Genomic DNA, 12864 nt, shown 5'->3' on the forward strand with positions numbered 1-12864 from the left:
AACAATATTCTTATAGTACTCCAATACCTTAATTTCATCTTCATCTCTTGCTGCATAATCCATCTACAATTTTCAAAGTATATATAGTTTATTAATAGTAATGAGTATATAGTGGTGTGAGACCAAAATGAAGAATATGTACCTTGGTGATAGAATTGAAGAGAGAGGAATAAAGAGACCTAAAAAGAGGTCTATCCTTAGGAGGCTTTGCTTGGATGATTAAGTAAAAGTCTTGCTTCATGTTAGATGCACTTCTCCTTAGCTCTTTCCCTCCTTCCTTCCACAATTTTTTTTCTATCATCACCTCTTTAATTCTTTGTATATTTTCTGCATTTTTTCTTAACCCTTCCTATGAAAACCATATCCAAATTACACGAAAAATTCAAATTTTATATAATCTTGCAACAAAAAGCCTTCCACAAACATATTACGGATAACTTATAGCGTTAAAAAATTAAAACCCATTAATCCATAGTGATTGATAACTTAATTACACATCTAATATTCCTCTAAATAAATGTTTTTTTTTTGTGAACTTACTCGGATAAATCACTTGGTCAAAATTCGAATAACGAATCTAAAAACAAAAAAAAATATCCACAAAAGAAAATTTGACCTTGTGACTTTACATTGAAAATACAGATCGTTGCAATTGTTTCATTCCATGTGAGTAAGCTTTTGTATATAACACACTGTCCTCAATTGTTTAGCAATTATATAGTGGAGTACTACAACATCTAAATTCTAACAGTACTATATAATTAACAAATGGATCATATATAGTAGAACTAAAATGAGTATCTAGTTCTCTATGATCTTGCAAAAGTTACGTTCTGGAGGATCTCTAGTCTGAACTTTCATTAGGGAACATTCTATTGCGATGGGACCTCCAAAACTCTTCAATTAACCACACCAAAAAAAAGAAAAGAATGTAACTAAAGTCAAGAAATAAGTAGTTTAGACCTGAGCAAGTTCGACGGTTCGTTCAGGCTCAGGTTCAGGAGCGCCGAAGTTGAAAAAATCAGCGGCATTCGCAGAAGAAGAGCGGTTGCTATCGAAGAAGAACAGTTGAGTGATTAGTGTTCCTGAAACTGAGAGTAAAACGTCTCTTCGTCTTCTTCTTCTTCTGCTGAATGTATCAATGGAAAATGTTAAGATAGAATCAGCTCTATCAATTGGAGAGTTTTGATTGTGAATGAGAGTTAAATGTGGTGGTGACTTCGAAAGCGCCATGTATTAAGCCGTTTCAATGAGCAAACAAAGCAGCTGCGCCATTGAACAACCAACCAACCTCACAAGGATAAGAACTAGACCCAAAGATTAAAATCTAACGGCCACTGAATGTGGCACGTGTCAACTAGTGGAGATATGACACTTCCAACTACCCGCCAAATTTTCATTTTTTTTGTTTCTCAAATATGCGCATTGTTATTTATAGATACATAAATTAACACGTAAGACACTAAAAAATCTCAATTTGCGTTTGACAAAAAAAAATGTTATAAAGTAAGAAACTAATATATTGTTATAAAATTCAAACCATAACCAAAATACCAAAACAGAGTTATAGAAACAGAGCGAACTGAAAAAACAAACTAAGAATCTAAAATCCAAATCATAAACAAATCCACTTCGTTGAAACTCGTAATTATAACAGATTTGAAAGAACTTTGTCATGAGACGAAAACTTTTTCCAGGCGAAAAATGAAGTTATGGAGACGCGCCTCCGGAGCTATAAAGGACAAGCTCAGTCTTATCACAGCAGCTGATGAAAACTTCACGGCGGCGATAATCAAAGCGACGAGCCACAACGATCTCTCAATGGACAATGAAAACGTTCAATTCATCTACAGATACATACAGAGCAACCCTTCTAGTTTCAAACCAATCATACGCGCCATCACATTACGCGTGGAACGCACGAGTAACTGGACGGTGGCTTTGAAATGTTTGATGCTATTACACGGCTTGTTCTTCACCGGAATCAAAGCCGTCGATTCCATCGGAAGGTTACCGTTTGATCTTTCCGGTTTCGGGAAAAGGAAATCTCGGTTTAGTAGAACCGGTCGGTTTAATATATTCGTTCGCGCTTATTTCTTGTTTCTTGACGAAAGATCGATTCTCTTCTTCAACAAGAACACGATTCGGCTTGAGATCATTGTCAAAATGCAAAGAATCGTTGATTCATTGATGAGGATCAAACCGGTTGGTGAAACGCCTCTTGTAATTGAAGCTATGGAATATGTAATCAGCGAGGTTTTTGAGATTAACGATCATATTTGCCGCGGATTCGCCGGTTTCTTATCCCAAGTTCAGTGCAATACTCTCGAGATATCGTCAGCCGAGGCGGAATTGGCGATGATGATCGTGGCGAAATCTTTGTCTCAGAGAGAAGAACTCGTCAAGTATTTAGAATTCTGTAGAGGTTTTGGTGTCACCAACGCTGAAGAAATCACTAGTTTCGTGGGAGTCACGGAATCTCAAGTGATACTGCTCGACAAGCTTCTCCGTATGGCCCCGGAGTTAGATCGGAAGGCGGCAAAGGTCAGGCCCGTAACGGCTGAAGATATGGTGGAGGTGGATTTGGTGACTAGTGAAGAGTGGCGTTATTCTGAGAGATTCAAGATAAGTGATGATGATAATAGTCAATCAGATTTAATTAGCTTCTAATTACGTAATTAGTGATTAATCATGCGTTTTATTCCACCTCATTTGTGCATCTATGTTAATGTGAACACACTTGTTTAGACTATAAGCTATTGCATTATTAGTTAAACTTGACATATCTAACGATTTGTATAAGGGTAAATTGCAAAAAAAAAGAACTTAAAACTTTCACTAAAATTGTTTAAAATAACAACATTTGATCATTACAACATCTAATGTTACAAGTTAACATTTCAAACCTAAAGATGAAATGAGAAAGTTGCAAAAGAAAAAAGAAAGAAACCAACATTTTTCTTGTCTTAGAGAGAAAACTTCAAACAAGCAAAAACAGAACATTAAGAATGTATGAATTAAGAGATATGATGATCAAACCCTAAAAACAAAGAAGTTACCTTGCAGAAGAAGAAGGAAAAACCCAAAGGTTACAGTTTTGTTGTATATACACGATCAGTGAGAGAACAAAAACATTTGAGTTTTTCCAAACTTATCTGATCGTGACGAACTTATTGGTTCCATGTCTAGCCCAATGACTCTTCAAATCAATCGCATTCCCAAAGCTATAACCTTCTGTTGCTAACTTCTCAAGGACCTTCTTAAACGCACCTTGACTCATCTTCCTACCCGATATCCTTGCACCGCGTCGCTTAGTACTCATCGGTAAAGGATACATCGAAATGTTCGTTGTGCAACAAGCTGATTGCCATCCTCCACATCCCCAACGGTAACATTGCTGAGGAGTTCCAGTACAAGTGCAAACCGGTACAGGTAAACCAGAAATGTCCATACTCACACCGTTAATCACAACATCAACACTCTTCTTAGGCGGTTTCACACGCTGCTGTTGAACATTGTTAGTAACGCCACTCTCCTCTTTCGGTTTACGCGGCTTCTTAGCTTTTGGTGCTGTTGGTGTTGCCATGCTGCCTCTCATCTTTCGCTTCTTACCACTAGGCTGCTGAACGGTTTCATCTTCACGAGAAGGAGGAGGTTGTATCGGGTTTTCCTCAAACCGGGATGTAGTCACAACCGATTGATGCATCATCTGCATCGAATTCGAACCAGATGTTTCGGACATGACATTACTGTAGTTAGGTGTGCTTATAGGTAACATGTTGAAGAACTTGTTGTCCTTTGGTTGATTAATCCAGCTATAGTTCATAGGCATTGAGGCCTCGTGCTCTCGAGGATGATACGAACCATTTGAACCGATCATTAGATTCGATTCACGTCCAGGTAAGAACGGTTTAGTGTTCCTGTCAATGGTAGACATAAGCTGCAAACCAAGGTTACCTTTAAACGTAGCAGCCGCTGGTTCATAGTATCCCCAATTGCGAAATCCATCATCATCCATTGAGATTATAAACTACATAAACAATGCCCCCATTGAAAGATTAAAACCTCAAGTTGTATAAACCCAATTCAATCCAAACAAAAACAGAACAATGACTGTGTAAGATCCAATAAACAATAAGCAATCGAAAAGTATCCAAATTTGAGGTTGAATCTGTTTCTAAATCTCGGATTCATCGAAATTCTCAAGAAATTAACACAAAAACAATCCATTTTCTCAGATTCTGTAACAGAGTCAAAACGAAAGCACAGATCTTTGAGATACCCAGAAACGAAAACTAGGGTTTTTTCTAATTAGAATCCATTTATTTCACATTTCTGTCTGAAACCCATATGCAAATTTCTAGATCTGACAAAACCCAGAACCAGATCTAATGAAACAGGACATAAAGCTACGATTTTTTTTTTTTTTTGCCCACACAGAGAAATGTTCAGATCTCGAGTTATGATAAATCATATCTTCAAATAAGATAATGGAAGAGAGCATCGTAGAAATGGAAAGAGAGTACAGTACAAAAAGGACTCAATCTTATAAAAATTAAGAGAGAGAGAGAGAGAGAAAGAAAGAGACATAGATTGATGAGAGAGAAATCTTACATGGTGGGTTTGGTCTAAACGGCTCTTTAAGGAATTTTTTTGACCTTCCTGGAGAGAGAAACCTGAGAGAGAGAGAAAGAGAGAGAGAGAGAGATTGGGAAAGAGAGAGGAAAGAGAAAACCAAAAAAAAAAACCTAAGCAGAGAAAGATATGAGGGATGAGAGAGGAGAGAGAATGTTATAAAAGATCTCTTCCAGTTTTTTTTTTGTAAGAAGAGAGAGAATCCTAAAAATGACACTTTTAAATATATAAAAAAATTTCCAAAATGGCTTTTGTAAAAAAAAAAGATTATTGAAGAGATTTGGTTTATTTGTAGGGCACAGAGATTAGGGGGAAAAGGAAAACCATGTGACAGAAGAAGAAGAAGAAGAAGACAAAAAAAAACAAAATCAAAGCCCACTGCTTCTTCTTATCCGTTTACATTGTACTATTGAATCATTGATAAAATATGCCTACGTATTTGTCAAAATCAAAAGTTTTTTAAGAACAGATACATTAAGGTATTTATGATGATAATTGTGTGTAAACCAGAACTTTTGAAGGCAATCAATGTATTTAAAATAAGAAATAAAGTCTAAAGAGGAATTGATTTGAGGCCCATTTGTGTATTTGGGTAAAATATTAGAATGAAATAGAAGTGCAACTGTGAAAGTAATTCTTTTGGTAGAAGCCCATTAACAACATATTTTAAAGAGTAAGATTAGTAATATATACTACCCAAACCGAACGAGACAATTTACACAATTATGGCAACATGCTTGCTTTTTAGGATACGGAAAAGAACTTCAAACAACGTACAAGGGTAATTGTGTGAACTTCTCTTACATGAAAGATCTGGGAAGCAATAAATGAGTTGTATTTTTTAATTTCCAGGGATAATGTTTTGCTAGTAGAGCAAGCAGAGATGAAACAAATGAATGGTTAGTTTAGGAGTTTGATCTATCGATTTCGTGTGCTTGGATAAGCAACAAAAGTCGTTGTTTGACTATACAAAACCTTATCATGTACATCAATAGATGTTAGTTCACGCTACGCGTGAGTTCTTACATAATCGCTATTCTATTTTGAAAAAATAACAAAAATTAACATATTATTATTATTATATTTTTTATATACATCAAATTTAAAGACTACGTAGTAGTATGAATTTAAATAAAGTAATAAATCAAAATTTTTTTGATGATAATATATTTAGTGCAATTAAGTCATATTGTATCTTACATGCCATATATTTTTGTAGTTGTAGTCATATTTCAAAATCATTGTGATATATATTTTCATAAAATTTATTTTGTGGTGTTAGTTAAGCATATTTTATTATTATTTATGGTGATAGTTTAAAGAGACTTAAAATGTTTCAATTAGGAAGAAATCAAAATAATAAACAGTAGGTTTACAATATCTCATACATATATAACTAAGTGAGTCTAACCATAGATGATTAGACTAATACATTTCCATAAAAATAAAATAAAAAACTGCAACTACTTTATTATCTTAAAGTCTTTAATTGTGTATGGATTTTGATTTATATGAAATGATAATGTTTCATATAAAAAAACTAAATTAAACTATATATCATATTTTACATATATACTCTATTCAAATAAACTGAAACTTTTAGTAAGTTAAGATATCATTGGTTAAATCAAGGAAAGATAATGATATTGTAGAATTTATAAAATTATGTGAGATTTGAAATATGAGGTCATGAGGGTTATAGTGAGATATGTGTCTTTCTTTTAATAGATAATACAAAAATCGATGTATCAAAGGTAATTATTTGAGAGTTACAAAAGTGCAATCAAGTGCATACTACTAATACATTTTTAACATGTTCTATTATATTAAATTAAATTCATTGAGAACACTACTATGATATTATTATGAGAGTTACAAACAAATTTTTATACTTTTCCAACTCTTAAAATTAAAAAAGTTTTAATTTTAAAGTGAGTGTTGGTGGGCCCATAATTTGATTCAAAAGTATAATATGTTACACATTGATCATTTAAAAGGAATAAAAACATCTAATTCTCAAATAAACTTGATTTTTTTGTTGTTAAAACCAACATATGTGAATTTAAATTTAACTATGGAAATTTAAAAAATAAATATGAATAGATTAGAAAGGCAAGAAATATAAAAGATTTTATTTTTATACAAATGTTAAATATATATATATATATATATATATAATACTTTCTAAATTAAAATATAGAATCAAACTCTTACAACACATATGAGATATAACAACATTTGATATTGGTGGGAGAGGAAGAGAGAATGATTACTTATAAGATGATAATCCAAATTAGATAATGGAGATGAATCTTTAAAAATAAGAACAAAAATTGAAAACAATGTTATATATATATAATACTTTCTAAATTAAAATATAAAATCAGACTCTTACAACACATATGAGTGATGTGATTCTCCCAAGGAATCGACGCACTAAGGTTGGTAGAATGATAATCCTAGAACTCTGATGGCTCTCGAAGCTAGATGATAAGGCGTGAGATGAACTCGAAAATCCTTATGCCCCAAACTTTCTTAAAAAAAACCAAACAAAGCAAGGTGGTGGAACTTTAGATAGAAACTTCGCAGAGACAGATGAGAAGGCGTGAGACGAATCCCAAATATCCTTGTGCATTAGACTCTCTTGTAACGACTTTTCAATCTTCAGCTAGTGAATGGCAACATCAAGTGCTGTGGAATCACTTGATATACCGAAAACTCTTAGATGTAACCCACCAAGGAGAACTCTTTGATGTAACCCACCAAGGAGAAAGAACAAGTTCCAAAAGAAACAAAGAAGTTTACCACTCTCAAATAAAAGATAAAAGATTTCTTGATTGATTGATTTCTCAAATGAGATTACATGTGTTTATATAAGGATAGAAAACTTGGTAACAAAGCCAAGTATTGATTATTCTTGAAACTAAAAGACAATAAAGCTAAATAGTTGAATGAAGATTCAACTCTTGGTGCATGTATCCCTTCCTAAGACCATCTCCATTGTATTTCTCTATTTTTTTCTCTAAAATAGAGTAACTCAAAAATAGAGCACTGTTTTCCTCCAATGTATTACTCTATTTTCACCTCTATAATAGAGTTAGTGTAAAAAATAGAGGTGAGAATAGAGTTGCTCTATACAGGGGCGGACCTACTAAGGAAGTAGGTGGGTCATCTGACCTGGGTAAACTAGATAAATAGTTTGTTTTTACATGTATTTACATAAAATTTTAGTAGCACAGATGGTAAATTCTGTACTGTTGACTTCCCCATACCCGAGTTCGAACCTCCAATATGACAAAATTTTAGTTTTTTCCCTGTAACTGACCTCCCTCAATTTTTATCCTGGGTCCGCCACAGGCTCTATATATAGAGCAATCCTATTATTTTCTCTATTTTAGAGTAAAATATAGAGTAGGGTTGGAGCAAATGTTGCTCTATAATAGAGATTTGACTCTAAAATAGAGTGGGGTTGGAGATGCCCTAAGGTGTTCTTCCCAAGGTGAGTTGAACTCTATTTTCGTCTCTCCTCTTTTACCACAAAATAAAGTGATTTTTTTGGGCTTTCTTGGGCTTGTATTAGGTTCAAAGTGGACTGGACTTGATAGATATCATCTCCAATACATTTCCCATGCTCTCCTTGCCCATAATCTCTTGAATTAACCCATTAAGTGCATTCCTTGATCTTCTCTCTCTTTGACTCTTTGGTCCAATTTGCTGATGAAAAACAAGATGGATTGTATGATTTCTTCACCATGGTCTTAGTAGAACACCTCCTGGTTGCCAAACATAATTCTGGAAGCACCTAAACCAATTGATCTTAAAACTCTTCACTGAACCAATTGATCATAAACCAAGTGAAGAACTAGATTGACCTCCTTTGGAAATGAAGCGTCACTTTGTGATTTGTTGGCCAAATCTTGTGTTCTTGGGCTTGTTGGAAACATAAGAGATCCGTTGACATCCTCCAACTGATTTCGTGTCGAAATTGTTGCTGAGTTGGTCTGTGCAATACGATATTTGGCTCAGACATGAAATTGGAACAAGGATAGATCCACTGACTTGAAATATCCATATCTTTCACAAATGAACTGATCTTAATGTGATTCCAAATCTCTGTGGTTCTAGAATGGATCACGATTCCATCACAGTTTGGTTCATAGCTTGAATCCTTCAGACTTACTCATAGTCCTCCGTTGAATGCTTGTAGGTCCAAATCGCATAGTCATGAGTTCACATGATTTCTAAAATGAATAACTCATTCATCTGAACTCTGATTGGATTGATTCCACTTCGAGATATGCTCTAAATGCGGTAAGAATTTATCCCAAATGGTTGTTTGGCTGGATGAATTGAGCTTTGACTTCGTTCGTCTTGAACAAGACTCAACTATCTTCTTGGATGGTCTCATGATCATATCAATGAGATATAACAACATCTGATATTGGTGGGAGAGGAGGAGAGATAATGATTACTTATAAGATGATAATCCAAATTAGATAATGGAGATGAATCTATAAATATAAGAACAATGTAAAATATATATCATGTAGTCTCTAAAATTAAAATTTTGCATTAAAATTTTACAATGATATGTCATTTGTTTATTTGTAACCCATACAACAAATATAAGAAATCAAAAACAACAAAAAAACAAAAAAATGATTTGAAGTATTGTGGAAGAGAATGAGAGAATGTGAAAATGAGAAAGTAAAAGAATGCCAATATGAGAGAATGAGATAATGTTTATTTATATGATAAGAATTGATGGAAGTTACATTTAGAATTATGGAGTTTTAATAATAATTTATTATGTTTGAATAAAATTGAATGGTATAATATGATTAATGCAAAATTTATTTTATTTTCAGTTATAATTTTATTTTAATGTGTGAGGTAAATGTATTATGTTAATTGGATTTTAAATATTGTTTAAAGCAATTAAATAATTAGAAAACAAATTAAAAATAAAAAAATTTGAAAACATTAAATGAAAATCAACCAATAAAGAGAGACAAAAACCTTACTTTTATGTATATGATTTTCTTAGCAAAATAACAAAAAAAATATGTCAATATTACTTAATTATAGATAAGAATATAGATGTGTCAAAATGGGTCAAGATTAATGAGCAAACTCAATTCAACTCAACTCATGAACCGTAATTAGTTTAAAATTTTGACCCCAATGAGTTGATGGGTTAAATAAGTTGATGATTAAATGAATTCATGAGTCAAATGAGTTTAGTTATAATGGGGTTATGAGTTAACCATTAATCCATCATTTCTTTATTATAAACTTAATATTATCATCATCATAATCATAATACCAACATCATCATACTATCATCATCATCAGTCTACCATCATCATATCAACATCATCATACTATCATCATCATAATATCAACATCATCATACTATCATCATCATCATACTACCATCATGTAACTATCATCATCATCAACATTATCTTACTATCATCATCATCATCATAATTTCATAATCATATTAACATCACCATCATCATATCAACATATATATATATATATATCATAGTCAACAACATGATGTCATCATCATCTTATAATTTTATATTAAATATTAATTATTTTATATTGTAATTAATTATAATTATCTTATATTAAATATTAATTCATTTATATTGTAGTGGGTCAACCCAATTATTCATCAACTTATTTAACTAAATGGATTCATGTCCATTTCCTTGAGAGGACCTTCAAATATCCTCAGCTTCTGATCCATGTCCTCACTTCTAGTTCTCAACCAACGATTTATAATGAGACTTATCAGCCATAAAACTCAACCACATATGACCAAAAGCTCATTGGTATCATAATGATCATAGTTAAACTTACAATTACCATTTCTTTAAATTCATAACTAGTTAGTACCCATGGGTTAGTACATATTTTGAACAAATACAATGATTTTAATACAATAATTGTGAATAATAAAACCCAAAAAAAATGTTAATCAAGGATTCACCATGTATATACTATGAAATATTATCAAGGATTATTACATACTTGACAGGTCAATGGAAAAAAACATATTTGATTACGTTAATACTACTATGGACACTCCAAACCATTTCTTGGCTGCAGAGATTTAACCTTAAATCGGTGGAACAAAATTTTTTTGGTAGACATTACAAATGGTTGCGAGAACGTAGTTGCAGAAATGATCTACAAATTCCTTAGGTAGACATGCAATAGCTGCAAAAAATTCACTTAATTTAATTAATAATTTAATATATAAGAATGTGGGTTTGTTATTTAACTTTTGATGTGGAATGAACTGTGTATATTACTTTATAAAAACATAAATAAAAAATTTTAGAATTTTGTTTTATAAAATTGTTTCAAATTTTCAATTAATATCGACGATATATTTGGGTTTGGATCCAACTTTACTGTTACTAACATCATTCATGTAGACCCATATTCAGCCAGTGGACTCATTTTCACGGCCCAATAATCATTTCGGCCTCTAGTCACATTTTTGTTTGGTCGCCAACTTAATTCGATATTAAAAAGAAAAGAGTAACCAGCTTAATATAATGTAATATACACACGTACAATTTAACCAAGTTCTTTTATTCACAAAAATTATATTTTTTAATAATCTGATTTGAAAGATTTAACACAAATTGTATATACACATTCGTATAGGTGTTTCCTTATCTTGGCTGCATTTTAGAGTTCATTGATGTATGCCAAACTTGAGAATGAAGGCATGAGACCAAAATATATCCGAATAAAAGTGAGTAATGATGTATTGGGAATGTTCTTTTTCAAATAGCTAATCTATTTTCATATGTTATTTTATCAGAAAAATATTTAAAATATGAAGATAGAAAAAAAGAAAAGATAAAGAGAATCAAAGGGGGAGGAGTTGGGGGAGATGATGGCATTTCTTTGCTTTGTAAATTTGGAGCATGTGACTTGATCTCTCTTTCCAACTCAGTTCTCCTACTCACATTCAGTATCTTCCTTATTTTATTCATTCTCCTAACTTAACTTCTGAAATTTTATATATATACTACAGATTTCTAGTTTCTTAGTTACGAAATAAATATCATATGCATTATATATGTACTAGTATAGGAATAATCAATGGTAGTCGATAAAAGCAAGAGTCGGGAGAGTAATCTCATCTTAGGAAATTATTACAAAACACGATCTCATATCTTTCCCTTTATACAAAAGCTGTCACCTTAACTCGATGATATCTTCTCGTTTCATTTTTCGTTTCGGTCTATTTGAAACCAGTTTTAGACAACTGACAAAAAACACATTATGAGGCATCTTTTGTTTCTTTTATCAGATATTTAAATTATTATTCGACAATAAGGAAAATATAAAACTACTAGCGCGATCAAGCTAAGGAATACATATAAACATTACAATTGAAACAGAAAAAGAAAAAAAAATTCTAGATATGATTAAAGTCTCTTAGTTTAATTCCAACCTTGTTTAATTACTAGAAAAATGTATCTAAATATGATTGAGAAATTCTAGATCACAATAATGATTAATTTTGGCAGTTTTCATATGAGTTCCACACAACAACAACAAAAAACTACTATTTATTAAATCCTTGATCGCCTACTGATCGTAAATTACTTATTCTTAGTCTTAGATACGTTAATGAAACCTTCCTAAGGAATGACTCAGAAGAAACGCAAAAGCCTAAAAGGAATCGACACTAGAGAGTGGATGGGAAAAAGGTCACGTGAGTAAGACATATAATCACGTGCGGGATCGGTTTTGGTTTTGTTTTGTTTCATTTCTTAAATCGGGATCGAATATGAATTTATCAATGTAGGGTTTTATAATAATACTTTTCACATTTTACTCTTGGCTTGATTTTATTTTCTTACGCATGTATTTTGATTTATCTGTCTTTTTGTTTTCCCTTAACTGTATGGGCACTAGTACGTCCATTATATAAGCCAAATAGAAAAGAAATAATATTTTGTCTGAATTATTGTAAACTTACAGAATTTGGTATTTAATGCAATTATGCAATTTTATCCTTGGATTATTCACAAGAACCATATACCTTTTTTCCTCTCCTTTGTTTCCAAGTGTAATTCGAAAAGAATCTTAACATGTATGTGGACCAACCCTTGGAAACATGATGACATAACATTCATATATAGTTAACAATGACAAATTTTCGGAGATTGTCTATATATTATTGGATTG

At 32.1% G+C, this 12864-nt stretch overlaps 2 protein-coding genes across 2 annotated transcripts; one reads left to right on the forward strand and one right to left on the reverse strand.

Annotated features, from left to right (window-relative positions):
- On the forward strand, positions 1702 to 2709 carry LOC104783447 (putative clathrin assembly protein At2g01920). The gene has a single exon (XM_010508604.2). It carries the CDS (start codon positions 1705 to 1707, stop codon positions 2668 to 2670), a length of 966 nt encoding a protein of 321 aa, XP_010506906.1. The 5' UTR covers positions 1702 to 1704; the 3' UTR covers positions 2671 to 2709.
- Positions 2824 to 4823, reverse strand: LOC104779532 (protein BASIC PENTACYSTEINE1-like). The gene is made up of 2 exons (XM_010503899.2): positions 4615 to 4823; positions 2824 to 4030 (listed from the first exon to the last, which is right to left on the reverse strand). The coding sequence occupies exon 2, from the start codon at positions 4016 to 4018 to the stop codon at positions 3152 to 3154; it is 867 nt and encodes a 288-aa protein (XP_010502201.1). The 5' UTR covers positions 4019 to 4030; positions 4615 to 4823; the 3' UTR covers positions 2824 to 3151.

This window comes from Camelina sativa, chromosome 4 (genome assembly GCF_000633955.1).
Source record: "Camelina sativa cultivar DH55 chromosome 4, Cs, whole genome shotgun sequence".
NCBI classification, from domain to species: domain Eukaryota; kingdom Viridiplantae; phylum Streptophyta; class Magnoliopsida; order Brassicales; family Brassicaceae; genus Camelina; species Camelina sativa.

Excerpts from the sequence above, each read along its gene's own strand:
- LOC104783447 (XM_010508604.2), top strand. The coding sequence starts at position 1,705 with ATGAAGTTATGGAGACGCGCCTCCGGAGCTATAAAGGACAAGCTCAGT.
- LOC104779532 (XM_010503899.2), bottom strand. The coding sequence starts at position 4,018 with ATGGATGATGATGGATTTCGCAATTGGGGATACTATGAACCAGCGGCT.